Source organism: Xenopus laevis, chromosome 5S, assembly GCF_017654675.1.
Source record: "Xenopus laevis strain J_2021 chromosome 5S, Xenopus_laevis_v10.1, whole genome shotgun sequence".
NCBI lineage: Eukaryota > Metazoa > Chordata > Amphibia > Anura > Pipidae > Xenopus > Xenopus laevis.
In genome coordinates, this window is record NC_054380.1 from 114586266 (window position 1) to 114601019 (window position 14754).

At 38.0% G+C, this 14754-nt stretch overlaps 1 protein-coding gene across 2 annotated transcripts in view; it reads left to right on the top strand.

Moving 5' to 3' along the window:
• LOC108718179 (kelch-like protein 24) overlaps window positions 1-11238 on the top strand; it is a 37026-nt gene extending 25788 nt beyond the window's left edge. For both annotated transcript variants that reach the window (XM_018265852.2, XM_018265851.2), the window contains 4 exons: window positions 140-258; window positions 2536-2724; window positions 3085-3273; window positions 10691-11238. In XM_018265852.2, coding sequence (XP_018121341.1) covers window positions 140-258; window positions 2536-2724; window positions 3085-3273; window positions 10691-10891 — 698 coding nt within the window. In that variant the 3' untranslated portion in view covers window positions 10892-11238. The remainder of the gene's footprint in view (window positions 1-139; window positions 259-2535; window positions 2725-3084; window positions 3274-10690) is intronic.
• Window positions 11239-14754: the final 3516 nt, after the last annotated feature.

Genomic DNA, 14754 nt, shown 5'->3' on the forward strand with positions numbered 1-14754 from the left:
TAGCCAAATTAAATATATTGCAATATATGGATTTTTTTGTTTAAGGGGGGGGGGGGGTTAGTAGCTTATATTGAGTGTAGAGGACTTCTTGTCTACATTCTTGACCTACTTCATTTTGAAGATTTTCTTCTGTATTCAGGTGGCAGAATCAACAGTCGTGATGTCTGGATTTACAACTCTCAGCTGAATATTTGGATTAGAGTTGCTTCTCTAAATAAGGGGAGATGGCGTCACAAAATGGCTGTTCTGCTTGGCAAGGTAAGTTTTTTTGCATAAGAACATTTTCTGACACAAGTCATATATGAGAGATGATAAGGAAGATTGTTGCAAGATAGCCTGAAAACAAAGTAGGCTTAGGAAAACAAATGAATTTCAATCTGAATAAGCAAGTCATGTAAAGGTGAGTATTGAGCAATGTATGCGATACAACCAGTTTCTGTTTAAGAGCATGGGCTTTCTCAGTTCTGGGTACAACTTGAAACTAGATTAATTATATGGAATCTTGACCTACATTTCATAGCAAGAAACCACTGATGACTAGGGGGGGAAGGTCAAACAAAGCTAATTACGAGATTGCAATGTCTGACTAGTGATGAGGGTCCCAGTAAAGTATATTAATCCATACAGTCCTTTTAAGGGAGCCATATTCTTAATAATATTGTCATGAAAAAAGAAAACTTAAATGTTAGAAAACTTAAAGGGTTAGAGAGAGAACAATGACCCCCGAAATCTTCTGTTCAGAGTTCATAAATATAAAGCAAATTTACAAAACAGTTATGTTTGCTTATTTTGTTTTTTTCCCACACAGCCAAACAAAACCAAAGCTCTTTTCAATAGCATAAAAAAGAACCTCATCTGTTTTGTGGCAAATATTTATTTATTTATTTATTTTTATTGAGGCTTTGATTTTTTTTCCATATGATCAATACAATTGTTGTGCACTGTTACAAATTATTTCACAACATACAATGGTCATTATATAGGATATAATTATAGAAACAGTGATAATGAGACCGGTGTATTTCTAAATGTCAATCATAAACAAAATAATGCTTACAATAAACTCTTCATTCTAACTTAACATATTGCCAGACTCTTTCTTTTGTACTGTAAAGATAGCTATATGAGACAGATACAGATCTTCATAAATAATCACACACAGATTTTTAGGATCATCGAGGTATCCTTATTTACTTATGGGAGCATCGATTAAAGGCACAAGTTAAGTTTGCCCTGATAAGAGTACAGCTTTTTCCAAGCACAAAACTGATTATTTGAGGTGAATCAAGGCAATTATCACAGTAACATAGTGGTCACATTTGAACTTACAGTGTAAGAGTGGACAGGTCTAATTCCAATGTGGTAGCTCGAGGAGTTTGAGGTTCCCAAATTTGGAGAAATTTGTTATGGGTACCAGATAGGACAGAGGTTAATTTCTCGTTTATCGTTATAGATGTTATACGTGCCTTTAGTTTAGAAATTGAGAGGTAAGGGGTACACCAGGATTGGCAATTATCTGCTTTGCTGCAGTAAATATAAACATGATTCATTTTGTGGACTTGCTACTAATATTAGGAATCTGTTGATTGAACAAAGCTTTCCAGGGATCTTTTCTAACATGAATATTATTAATGGAATCAATAATGCCACACATTCTTGACTAAAACCTTTGTACAAGAGGACATATGTGGCCCGTGGTTCCTTCCCCACCACAATTTCTGAAACACAAAAAAGTTTGGAATGGAAACATTCTGTGTAAACGTATGAGTCAGATACAAGTGGGTTAGTACTTTATAGGAAGTTTCTACTTGTCCTAGGTTAATGGAACATTTATTTGTTCTTTCCCAGATTCCCTCCCAGGCCTTCAAATCTAATGTTTGATTTAACTCCCACCCCCAGACTTTATATAAGAAGGAGGGATCATATCTGTTTGAGCGCATAGGCTCCAATATAATAAAGAAATCTGTACTTGTGAGTGAGAGTAAGATACACAAAGTTTGAGTTGCCAATCCCAAAGGTTGATTGTTAACAGACTGAGTGTAAGTAATGTTGCAGTTGTAAAAAGTGATATTTTACTACCAGGGGAGTGATATTTTTGCTCAAACCTTTCCTAAGTCATTCTGCCTGTCAATTGGTATAAATCTTTAAAATGATTAATGTGGTTCTAATGCCACCACTTAAAGGGAGGAGTTTCCAGACCTGGTGGAAATTCTGGGTTGCCCAGGGGTAGCTGGTTTATGGGGAGCCATCAAGTTGTCCGCCCTTTTAATTGAGTCCCAAATGATCAGCATATGTTGCATAAAGCTTTTTGGGCATGAGGGGCAAATATTTTCTAAAGAAATTAAATAGTAGCCCAGATATTTTATCTAAATGGTATATATATATACTGTAGATGGTACTGGCACATATTCTTTAACTGAATGAGCACCAAATACCTCCTTCCACTTCCATTTGCCCTATCATTAAGTTACTATGGACCAGCTATTGTAGCTATACATGATAATATTCAGTTTAAAATGTCTTATATTTTTCCAGGTGTACGTTGTGGGAGGTTACGATGGGCAGAACAGGCTGAGCAGTGTGGAAAGTTATGATTCTTTCTCTAATCGATGGACAGATGTGACTCCACTAAAAGAAGCAGTGAGTTCCCCAGCAGTGGCAAGTTGTGTTGGTAAACTGTTTGTGATTGGTGGAGGACCTGATGACAACACCTGCTCAGACAAGGTACGTGGACTTGGTTATAATTAAGAATGTATACATAATTAAATATCACTTTGTGGGCAAGTGTTAGCAGTGCTGGAATTGGGGCGGGATGCAACGGGATGGCATCCGGCTACTTCTTTTTCTTCAGTAATTTCCATCCCCTCAGACAGGACACTACAATTTAGAATACCGGAGCGGAACTGTTCTCCCCGGGCCGGACGGAGATCTTTTTTTTTTCCTAGTAAGCTCCATCTACGGTGTGTAAGTAAGTGTGATTTGCAGGAAAATAACCAATAATAATAAAAAATAATAAAAACATAAATTTTGGCTTTTCTTATCCTTTTAGTACCACATGGATGTCTAATTATTTTTTGTCCCTAGGTTCAGTGCTATGATCCAGACAATAATATCTGGCTGCTACGAGCTTCCATTCCTATAGCAAAGAGATGCATTACAGCAGTGTCCTTAAATAACCTCATCTATGTTGCTGGAGGGCTGACCAAAGCAATTTACTGCTATGACCCGGTAGAGGATTATTGGATCCATGTTCAGAACACATTCATCAGACAGGTAACCAGTGATGTCATGTTTTGCCTTTTTCAGCTCAAGGTACTCTTTACCTTTGAAGTGTTGGACTACAAATTGAACATTAGTTATGGGGAGTTTCAGTTTGGTTAAAGTATGGCATGGCACAACTGATTTTATTTTGAAGTGGCAGTGACACTGCACATACTTAGTGGGCTTTGAGTAGCTGTTGAGAAGCTAAGCGTAGGGGTTTGCACAAATCATCCAACAGAAAGTGAAGTTTACCTGTAATATAAGATGATGCTTCAGGGCTGGATATTACAATCTGATGCTATTGGTGCTGATGTCTGAGGTGTCTTGTAATTAATGAATTAATTATTATATGCTGTATAGACAATATATTGAGTTGTTCCTTAAGTTCAGCTAACTTACAGCAGCACAGAGATTCAGCAGAAAAGAAAATGGGGTGCTAATAGGAGCATATTGTTTAGCACAGTTTAGTGTATGTTGCTAGCCCAATGGCAGCAAAATAACCTTTCAAAACCCTTTACAAAGGATCCCTTTATACACTGTTAATACTAGCCAACTTTCCATACACTCCTACAGGTTTCAATATAATAAAGTACAGACTTCTGTGCACTTCAAAAGTGTGTCGTGTGAAAGACCCCTAAAACATATAAACGGACTGCTCCAGGCACAAATTAAGTTTAAAGATTCTGTGACCTCATATACCTCTAATGATTAAGTAACATAATGTTGTGTAATAGTTGCATGCTGTTTAACAGTTATTAAGTTTCTCCATACCATTCCTATCATTATCTTTAGAAACAACTTCCCTTGTGGTTTGGACTGGCAGGGCAGGGTTGTGTTTGCTTTTATTGCACAAGAAACACAAATATACTTAAGGATTCAAGGAAACTTTATTGTCAATACAGCGATACACGTCTTAGAGCGTATTGAAATTACATCTCACTTAAGCTTCTCAAGGTGTAAAATAAGATAAAAATGTGCTATAATTACAATGTAAAACATCTTAATAATAAAGTACATGCCAATACTTCACAGTAATTACAAATGTTTCCAGAATTACTTAGAGATGCATAACTGCCCTTTTTTTTAATAACAATATTTTTTATTGAAAGGTTTTTGTGTATATCCTCATAATAAAGCAGTGTTACACATAGGGACACATTTACTTAGCTCGAGTGAAGGATTAGAATGAAAAATACTTTGAATTTCAAAGTATTTTTTTGGCTACTTCAACCATCGAATTGGCGACTTTGACCTTCGTCTACAACTTCGAATCGAATGATTCAAACTAAAAATCGTTCAACTATTTGACCATTCGATAGTCGAAGTACTGTCTCTTTAAAAACACTTCGACCACCTAATTCACCACCTAAAACCTACCGAGCACCAATGTTAGCTGCAAAAAATAAAGTCCAGAGGTTCTGCAGTTCACTCCCTTTGCCGCTATTAAAATCTGTTCTCCTTCAGATTAGTCACAATAAAAATCTTTCATTCGTACGAAAAATCGAGCACCAATGTTAGCCTATGGGGAAGGTCCCCATACGCTTTCCTAGCAATTTCTGATCGAAGTAAAATCGTTCGGTCGATGGATTAAAATCCTTTGAATCATTTGATTTGAAGGATTTAATCGTTCGATCGAACAATTTTTCCTTTGATCGTTCCATCTAAACAAATCGCGGTAAATCCTTCGACTTCTATGGTCGAATATCGAGGGTTAATTAACCCTTGATATTCGAAACTTAGTAAATGTGCCCCATAATGATGATATACTGCATGGGGTACTATATTTATACTCCCAAAAAATAAATGGTTAGCATAAATAATCCTGCTAGTAAAAATTCACCAAGTAAAGGGATGGCCCGATCTTGTCTGATCTCGATGATTGTTCAATAAAGTATTCTTAACTTTTTTTGGTCTGACCTGGCATGGCTTTCAGTGTGCCCTATACCTCTCATTGTTTTGTTGCTACTGTATTTATACATCCATATAATCACGTGTTAAATTAAAAAGCATACAGTATTCCAAGAGAATTCTGTTTAACATGAAGGGGGTTATTTACTAAACTCCAGTCTGGCTTTTTGGGGCAAAACTTGATTTTTTCAAGATTTATTAAAGCCTGATTCTGCAAAACACCTCAATCCGAAATCTCAGACCTGCCGAGGTTGTGTATAAGTCAGTGGCAGAGGTCCCTATCCTAATTTGAAGTTTCTGTGGTCTGCGCTGGAATTAGTCCAAAAATCTGGCCTTTTCAGGCAAAATTCCGAAAAATTCTGGCCTTTTCGGGGAAAAAGCTCTAAAAAAAATCAAGTGATTCGGGAAAAAATGGTATGATTCGGGTGTTCGATTGATTTCATCAAGTTTTTACCCAAACCGATTAAATCAAGCTTTTTAAATAATAAATAAGATCTTTTCTACTTTAGAGGTGATGGGTTTTCAAGGGCCTTTTGTAGAGGCAATTCGGGGATTATATTCCCAACCGTTGGCACAGGTTAAATCGGCAGGGCTCCTCTCAGATGCCTTTTCAATTCATAACGGAACCAGGCAGGGGTGCCCTCTGTCGCCACTGTTATTCGTCCTTAGCATAGAACCATTAGCAAGCAGGATACGGAATCATCCAGATATCCATGGGATCTCCCTGGGGGGAAGGTCGTTCAAAATTTGCCTTTATGCAGATGATGTCCTGTTCATGTTGGTACGCCCCCTCACCTCCCTACCTAATTTGCACCGGGAAATTGATATTTACAGCCAATACTCAGGATATAAGATTAATAATGAAAAGACTGAAGTGCTGCCATTAAATCTGGCCCCTGCCACCTTAAAATTGTTGAAGCTCAATTTTAATTATCGCTGGCGAACGGACAGTCTCAAGTATTTGGGTATACATCTTACCACCAGATATGACACCCTCTATAGAGCAAACTATGTAGCCCTCTGGAGCGCTTTATCAAAGGATATTGATAGGTGGAGTAAGCTCAATTTATCTTGGTTTGGCAAAATAGCTACATTGAAAATGACTGCCCTTCCTCGGCTGCTTTATTATTTCGAGACCCTCCCAGTAGCAGTCCCTAGACCAGCACTACAGAGCTTTCAAAATCACTGCTATAGCTATATCTGGGGAGGGAAAAGACAGCGAATACGCCGACAAGTTTTACAGAGACAGAGGACGCAGGGAGGGCTAGCCATCCCTGATTTTTATACATATTATCTAGCCACTCATGTACGACAGACTTTACAGTGGTCCTCCAAACTGGCTTATACTAAATGGATGGAAATAGAGAAACTGTCTCTATCTCCTATTCACCCGAGTACATTTTTATGGACCCGTGGTCATGGGGCACTGGGGCAAGTAGCTCCACGCTCGATTCAATTTACCCTCAATATCTGGTCCAAATGTAAGGCTCGATTGTGCCCCGAAACTAGGCCTACCCCCCTCACTCCTTTCCTCTATAATGCGGCGTTCCCCTTGGGACAGGAAACACATTTTATTCATATCTGGAAGGCCCCCCCGGCTTTTCAGATAGTACATCTGTTCGATTTGCGAACTAAAACTTTTCTGGACAAACAACAACTGATAGATGGTTATAATCTAGTAGGTTTTCAAGACTATATGTATTTTCAGCTGAGACATTATGTCCGGTCGCTCTGTCCGTCTATGAGATTGCCAGAATTGACTATCTTTGAGAAATTGGGTGTTAGAATTGGAGAAAGAGCGGGCCATATATCTCAATTGTATGAAATCCTGAATTCTTGTCCCATAGGGGAGCGCCCTCATTCTTACATGCAGAAATGGGAAAAAGAGCTGAACATGACCATATCTATGGACCAATGGGCCCATATCTGGACAAATGCTGCAAAGTCTTCCATATGTATCCACATAAAAGAGAATATTTATAAAGTAATGTTTGGTTGGTATCATACCCCAGCACTCCTGCAAAAGATCTTTCCAGGGTCATCGCCCAATTGTTGGAGATGTGGGGAGGCCCCGGCAGCTCTTGTCCATATATTCTGGTCCTGTCCTAGGATATCCCCATTATGGTCCACAGTCAAGACAGTCATTCGAAAGGCTACATGTTTGGACCTTCCAAACGATCCCTTGACCCATTTACTAGGTCATCCAGTTTGGGGGGTCGGGAGGAGGATACAGAGAATTCTGAACTGCATATTGACAGCAACCCGTTGCTCCATAGCCGCTAAATGGAAAGATTCTTCACCCCCATCTTTGTGGGAATTAATTAATAGGATAGAACATGTTAGGAGAATGGAACATCTAACAGCTTTGGCGCATGATAAGGTGTTGGAGTCTGAGGAGGATTGGTTTTTGTGGAGCAGCTACTATCGGGAGTTGCAGGACACTCAATGATGCCATGTGTACAGTTGTAACGGAGTTGAGCTGAGATGTATACCTACCTCATATGAGGGCAATGGGATTTCCTTAGATGCCCCCCCCCCTTGGGATTTTCCTGGATACGAATAGGCTATATGTTGTCTAGATCACTGTATTGCAATGACTGTTAATACTGAACAATGATGTTATATGGATTGACCCTGATCTGTGCTCCTTGGAACTCATGTCATGCATTTGATATTGTCTCAGACTGGAAATGTACCACTTTCTTTTTCATGTACTTACAAATAAAAAACACAGTTTAAAAAAAAAAAAAAATAATAAATAAGATCAAAACGTGGATTTTTATTCATTTAAAAAATCAGGCAAAGTTGGATTTTGATAAATAACCCGGGAAGTCTTGAGCACATCCAGGTGGGTATCCTCCCTTACCAGGTTGCTCATTATTTTAAGGCATATTAGAATGGTATTTACAGAAAAGTAAAATATGTTAGTAAGAACAAGAATCAAATTAAAGATTATAACAAATAAAAGTATGAAGGCAGTGTATGGTCTTAAACATTTTATTCATATCAAAATGTCTACTTACAGTAGCTATAAGCAATTGTGCAATATTTAGGGTTACAGTTAGGCCAATATTTCTATGGCGGTATAACCGCCTTTTATTCACTGTAAATTATTACATTAAAAGGGGTCACATTCTATAACCTATGCTCAAGTGAATTATTCCTATTTGTCACAACAGTAGGGTTTCCGCCCCCGGTTTTTGGAAGGGCTGTTTAGGTGAAAACTGCCTGTATGGATTTCCAAATTAGGAAATTTGGACAGGACATTAAAGTAAATGACATCAGCCAATCACTGGTGGCCACGTCACAAGTCCCGCACCTGATGTCATGAGCACCACCTCCATGTTACCGCTTCCGCCTCCTACGTCACCCGCCCTGCCTTTCAACCCACCCCCTGCCCGGAGTTGGGCAAAGAGAAAGCTGGCAACCCTAGCCAACATACTTTTTCTCCATTCTATAATCTGTATTCACTTTATCTAAAGCGACATGTGCATATTGTGCTAATAAACATCATCTATGAAGATCTATAGACATATTCCATTGTATAATCTATGCTCAGATAATTAAGTGGCTTGTGCATTTAAGATTTCAAATTTCAATGCAATCTGGCCCGTTTTCTCATTTAAAAATTGTTGTAATATATTAAAGAGAACAATAAATGAGATGAATGAAAAATGTCCTCCACTTTACTATTTGCTCGTCGAATGACCTGCTTTCTATAAGGTTGTGAAATAGGCAAGAGGGGATTTCTTATAATTCTCTCTACTGTCCTTACTATCCTCTGCAAGGACTTGTGTTCAGTAACAGAGATAATTCCAAACCAGACTAATATTACAACATAAAACACTCTCAATAGTGCCACGATAAAAAGATGTAAGAAATGAAGTAGGGAAACTACATAGTTAGATTGGGTTGAAAAAAGTCCATAAAGTTCAACCCCTCCTAAATTCTTTTTTCTTATATAAAAAATATAAACTCTGATTATCTTTACTATTACACATTAGGATTCAGATTTTTAGGGTTGCACCGAATCCAATATTTTGGATTTAGCCGAATCCTTCCTGGAAGATTCGGCCATATATCGAACCGAATCCTAATTTGCATATGTGACGAAGGGTCATGTGAAATCCTGCCCTGCCCACAATTTGCATATGCAAATTAAGATTCGCATTCGGTTCGGACAGGCACAAGGATTCGGCCGAATCCGAAACCATCTGAAAAAGGCCGAATACCGAATGGATTCGGTGCATCCCTAAGAATTTTACACCTACATGTAAAAGTTACATTTCACTTCTCTTTCCCATAGTATTGTATTGCAACTGGCTCAGATTTTATTGTCCTGGGCTGTATTACTTTTGTGCCTGTAATTTTCCTAACTATGCTGAGCCGTGAGACTCCGTAATCTCGCTTTTGTTTGGAACCATCAACCCTGTCTTGCATTTTTTACATTAAATACTCCCCCCCCTTGTAGCCCATAGAGTTGTGCAGATCACAACCTGTGCATTCTTTCTAGTAAAAAGGGCTCTAACCAACTTTATAGCTAAAGCATGTTATTTTGTGCAGTTGCACTTTGTCTAGTATTAAAGAGTGGTGACGGTACAGCAAAACTTTGGATTCCTTAATATTTATCCAGATCATTGTAGAGACAAGTTACATTTCTGTGCTGTTCTCTGGTGAAATACATTAAAAAATATGGCATTTTAGCCACATTCATTGTGGTTTAGTTCTCCTTTAAAAGCTCTAAAAATTTGACATTTATCAAGTGTACGAACCATGAAAACCTCTAAAACAAAAATATGAGAAGTAAAAGTTGTCGAGGTCCTATAGAGGTCAAAGCGAGCTGCGCTTTTTCTGTTGGACCATTTTTAATCAGTTTGGACTTTTAGAGATTTTTGGGATAGTCCGAAAAACTCAAATATTTAGAGGTTTTCAAGGTATTCAGATTTTTAAGTGCATTGTCCAGCATTTTTTTCATTAGTGCTTTTTTTTTTGTTCGATTTTTTTTTAATAAATTACATGGCATTAGAAGTTTTAGAGAAAGTGAGTTTAGCCGTGGTTTAAAAAAGCTCTAAAACCACTAAAATTGGACCTGCAATAAATAGGGCAGGTAGGGCTTCATGATAGACTGAAGAAGGAAAGGAACCAGGAGTTTTTATCACTGAGTTTTAGCAAGACTGGAATTCACTCCCTTACTAATGTTTGCAAAGTTATTTATAGTGATGAGTGAAATCTTTCGCAGCGATGCCCATAGACTTCAATAGGTGAAAAGAAAATGTTGGTGCGTGAAAATATTTTTTTGGCACATATGAGAAAAAAGTGCCTCCCATAGACTAATTTGTCGCCTTTCACGAATTTTTGGAAAATCGAAACAGGTCCGATTCGGCCATCACAAGTTATTTCCCCTTGGTGCAATTTTAGATGGTGACTTGGTACTATATAGCCTGACCCTTGGGGGAGCAATATATTTAGCTGAAGCTGCTTATTCAGAAGTACCATATTGACACTGAGGATTTTATTGCAGGAGAATTGCGGCATGTCTGTTTGCAATGGCAAAATCTTCATACTGGGAGGAAGAGGTGAGAATGGAGAAGCCACGGACACCATCTTGTGCTATGATCCTGCTACCAGCATCATCACTGGGGTAGCTGCTATGCCCAGGCCTGTTTCCTACCACGGCTGTGTAACAATCCACAGATTCAACGAAAAAGCCTTCAAAATGTGAACCATTATTACCTGGATCATTTTGGGTGAGGTTGGGTTGGATAACATTGTTTCCGCTCCTTTGGATTGGCCACAAAGCCCATAGACTCACCAGTTCTGGATAGCATTTGAGAGGTGGAGAAAGACTTGTTTGATATCTGTAATATAATTTTCTTTAACTCTTTTATATAAGCATTTTTAATGTTATTTGTATTTTTTTATTGTGTGGTGTAGGTTAATATCTTCTTTCCTCCAGTATGGGTGCTGAGAATGGCATATACACTCCTTAAAGGGGTTGTTCACCTTTAAATAACTTTGCCATTGGTTTTCATTTTTTATTATTTGTGTTTTTTGAGTTATTTAGCTTTTTCTTCAGCAGCTCCCCAGTTTTCAATGTCAGCAATCTGGTTGTTAGGGTCCAAAATACCATATCAACTGTGCATTGATTTGAACAAGAGACTGGAATATGAATAGGAGAAGGCCTGAATATATGAGTGATAAAAAGTAACAATACAATTTGTATCCTTACAGTGCATTTGTTTTTAGGCAGGGTCAGTGACCCCCATTTGAAAGCTGGAAAGAGTCAGAAGAAGAAGAAGGCAAATAATTCAAAAATAAAGTCAATTGAAAAGTTGGCTAGAATTAATCATTGAGTAACATACTAAGAGATAACTGAACGTTGAACCACCCTTTTAAAACCCCTATGCTGGTATAATACATAGAGGGGCATATCTATTTAAGAGTGGCTGGACAGTTCCTCACTGGGAGCTGTGAAGTTCTTCTCTGGCAAACTGCAAGGCAGGCTCTAGAGCACCAGTTCCTCGGTGGGCCCAAAGTATTTCAGTCTGACACTGAGCAGATGCAGAATTCTTTCATTTTTTATTGTGTATGGGGAAGGCACTGTATTGTTGCCTATACATATGGTCAGCCTTCTGGATGTAATACGTTTTCATCCCCCCGTATATCTGTCTCACATATTAAAAACAAAATCCCTGCAAAGTCAGAGTAAAGATTTACTTCCATGAAAATAACCGGTTTTCTAGAAATATGCGGCTGATTTATTATGTAGACATGTTTATGGCACAAAACAAAATTCTAAAACAGAATGAAAAGGAGTCTGGATCTACAGTTTGGTGCAGAGTTCCAATAGAAGAATTCTATGTGCAGAGTCCTGAGCTCTTACCTAAATCAGGGGTCCCTAACCACCGGGCCACGGACATACTTGAACTGGGCCACCGAGCCAGGTCCAAATTTGACACACACGGAATTTAAGCGCCGCGTGCAGTTGAGGCCCCCCTCCCCCGGTCCTTGAAAAAAATTAGGGCTTTACGCCGGTCCCTGGGGCAAAAAAGGTTGGGGACCGCTAACCTAGATTAATCAGATTTTAACCAGGTAGGAGTAGCTTTAACTTGAGTGGCCATAAATGAACAGATATTATTGTACAATATTAGCCATATTGGGCAGGGTTTGGTGCTTTGGCAGATGGGAGTTGTAGCTCTTGCTCTATGCACAAACAGTTGAAATAATACAAAGGTGCCAATACAGAGTGTGGCACCTGGTCTGTGCGTGGGCTTATTGGTTGCAGAGCATACAATACTGGCCCATATACGTCCTCCATAATTTATTGACAGTTTCCATCTGGGTGCTCAGTGGATACCTGGGCCAGTGAACTTTGCATTCTCGGAAATACTGTTTATTTAAAGGCCTATACAGCCTTAATACCAGAACTAATAGCTAGACCGGTATAACATGTACAACATGTAACACAGATTTTGCTGCAGTTTTCAAAACCCATCAGCCAATTAGATGTTGCTTTGAAACAGCAGACCAACTAATGCTACCTGCTGATTGGTCACTGTGGGTTACTGCTGCTACTGTAGTTTATAGAGATACACTTTGCAATTGTAGTGATGGACAGCTTGGCAGCTTGTTGGGATGCTGGGAATAATAGTTCAGCACCTGCTAAAGGGTTGCTGGTAGCCTGCTGTAGTAGCCACATTGTTTGAATAGAATGATTTTAGGACCACAAATAAACACAAACAAACTTTGAATCATTTTTAAAATGTGTTCAGGAAAATGTGTTGTTTTTAAATGTCTACTTTATAGTGTGCGTTGTTCAGGCGGTGTTCTTTAAGCATTTATCCTGCACTTCTCTGGGTCGTTTTTTCATTAATAATTCACATTAATAATTTTCAAATTGAAAAAAATTCAAAATTCGAATTCAAAAAGACCTAGCGAAATGTTTTGGGTCGAATAGGTCCATTTTGTGATCGAATAGGTCCGTATTTGGGCGAATTCGAATCGAAGGAATAGCCAATTCGATCAAATTTGATTCTAAGTTTTTCCCCAAAAAAACTTCAATTTTTCAAGGTCCACCAATTGACTCCAAATAGGTTCTAGGCGGTCCCCCATAGGCTAAAACAGCAATTTGGCAGGTTTTAGATGGCTAATGTTAGAAGTCGAATTTTTAAAGAGGCAGTACATGATAAATTTCGATATTTGAATTTGTTTGCAAATTCGAATCAAATTTGGACTATTCCCTAGTCGAAGTACACAAAAATGGCTCGAAATTTGAATTTTTTCAGTTCGAAAATTCACCTCGACCTTTGATAAATCTGCCCCTTAGTGTGGTGGGCTCCATCAAAACTACAGATAATAACTTATTGTTTGATACTAATGACATAAAATCTCTGTTGCTGACGATTAGACAGTAACACTACAGTTTTGGATACTCAATGATACTGGGAGCTGTAGTTCAGCAAAACTTTGTGACAAGAGACACGATTCACTAAAGTTTGTTTTTGGCAATGTAATTTAGATCAAGGGTTCCCAGGCCTTTCATCTATTTGTAGCATCACTACTAAAATGACACTAAGGGGCAGATTTACTAAGGTTCGGATGGTAAATTAGAATTTTCAAATTTTTTTTTTTTGGTCAAAACAATTTTTAATTTAAAACCACCAACTCAAATTTGAATTCGAATCACACCTCAAACATAGAAACAGTTCTAATTCAAATATTCAAAACCTGCCGAGTTCATGTAAAAGTCAATGGCAGAGATCCGTTGAACCATTTGAAGATGTAAATAGACTTCCTGACGCTCGTTTTTTTCGGGCGAAAACTTCGATTTAGATTCCAATTTTCAGGTCGTTCCTATTTGATCTAATGTTAGTGTTTTCATAAATAACCTCCCATTTCGAGTTATGAGTACATTTGAATTTATAAGAGTTAAAAAAAAAAAAGTTCATTTAACTTTGAAATTCGACCTTTGATAAAAAAAACCTTCTCAGTGTCACAGGTAGCTGCAAACATTATGGGGGTTATTTATTAAAGTTAAAGTTTTTTTCTGGTGGGACTTTTAAAGGAGAAAACACAATTTTTTCATAGAAAAAAAAAACTTGAATTTTTTTTGTGATTTATTAAACCCTGATGCTGGATCCAAATAAAACAGAACTCCAACTCAGACCTGTTGAGTTCATGTAGAAGTCAGTGGCAGATGTCCCGTTTACAATTGAAAGACATTCTGATCTGCACTGGGTTTCTTATTATCATCGGAAGATTTCGATAAACTGAAAAAAGTCGTACGTTCAAGATTTTTTCACAATTTTATCGAGTCTTTTCCTGCACAAGAAATTTTTGTGAAAAATTTTGATAGGGGAAAAGTCTGTGAGGATTTGGTTGTAGTGGTTTTCAGAAAATAGTGAGAACATTTTAGATTTTGATAAATAACTCCCATAGTGACCCTTAGCAGGTTATTTATCAAAGTTATTGCTGAAGCATTTGTGCCCCAAAATGCTACTCTTTACCCTGAGTGCCAGATCAAGATTCCTGCACTTGGGACAGATATAGCTTTGCATTTCTGAGAGTAAAAGGGTTAAAGCCTTT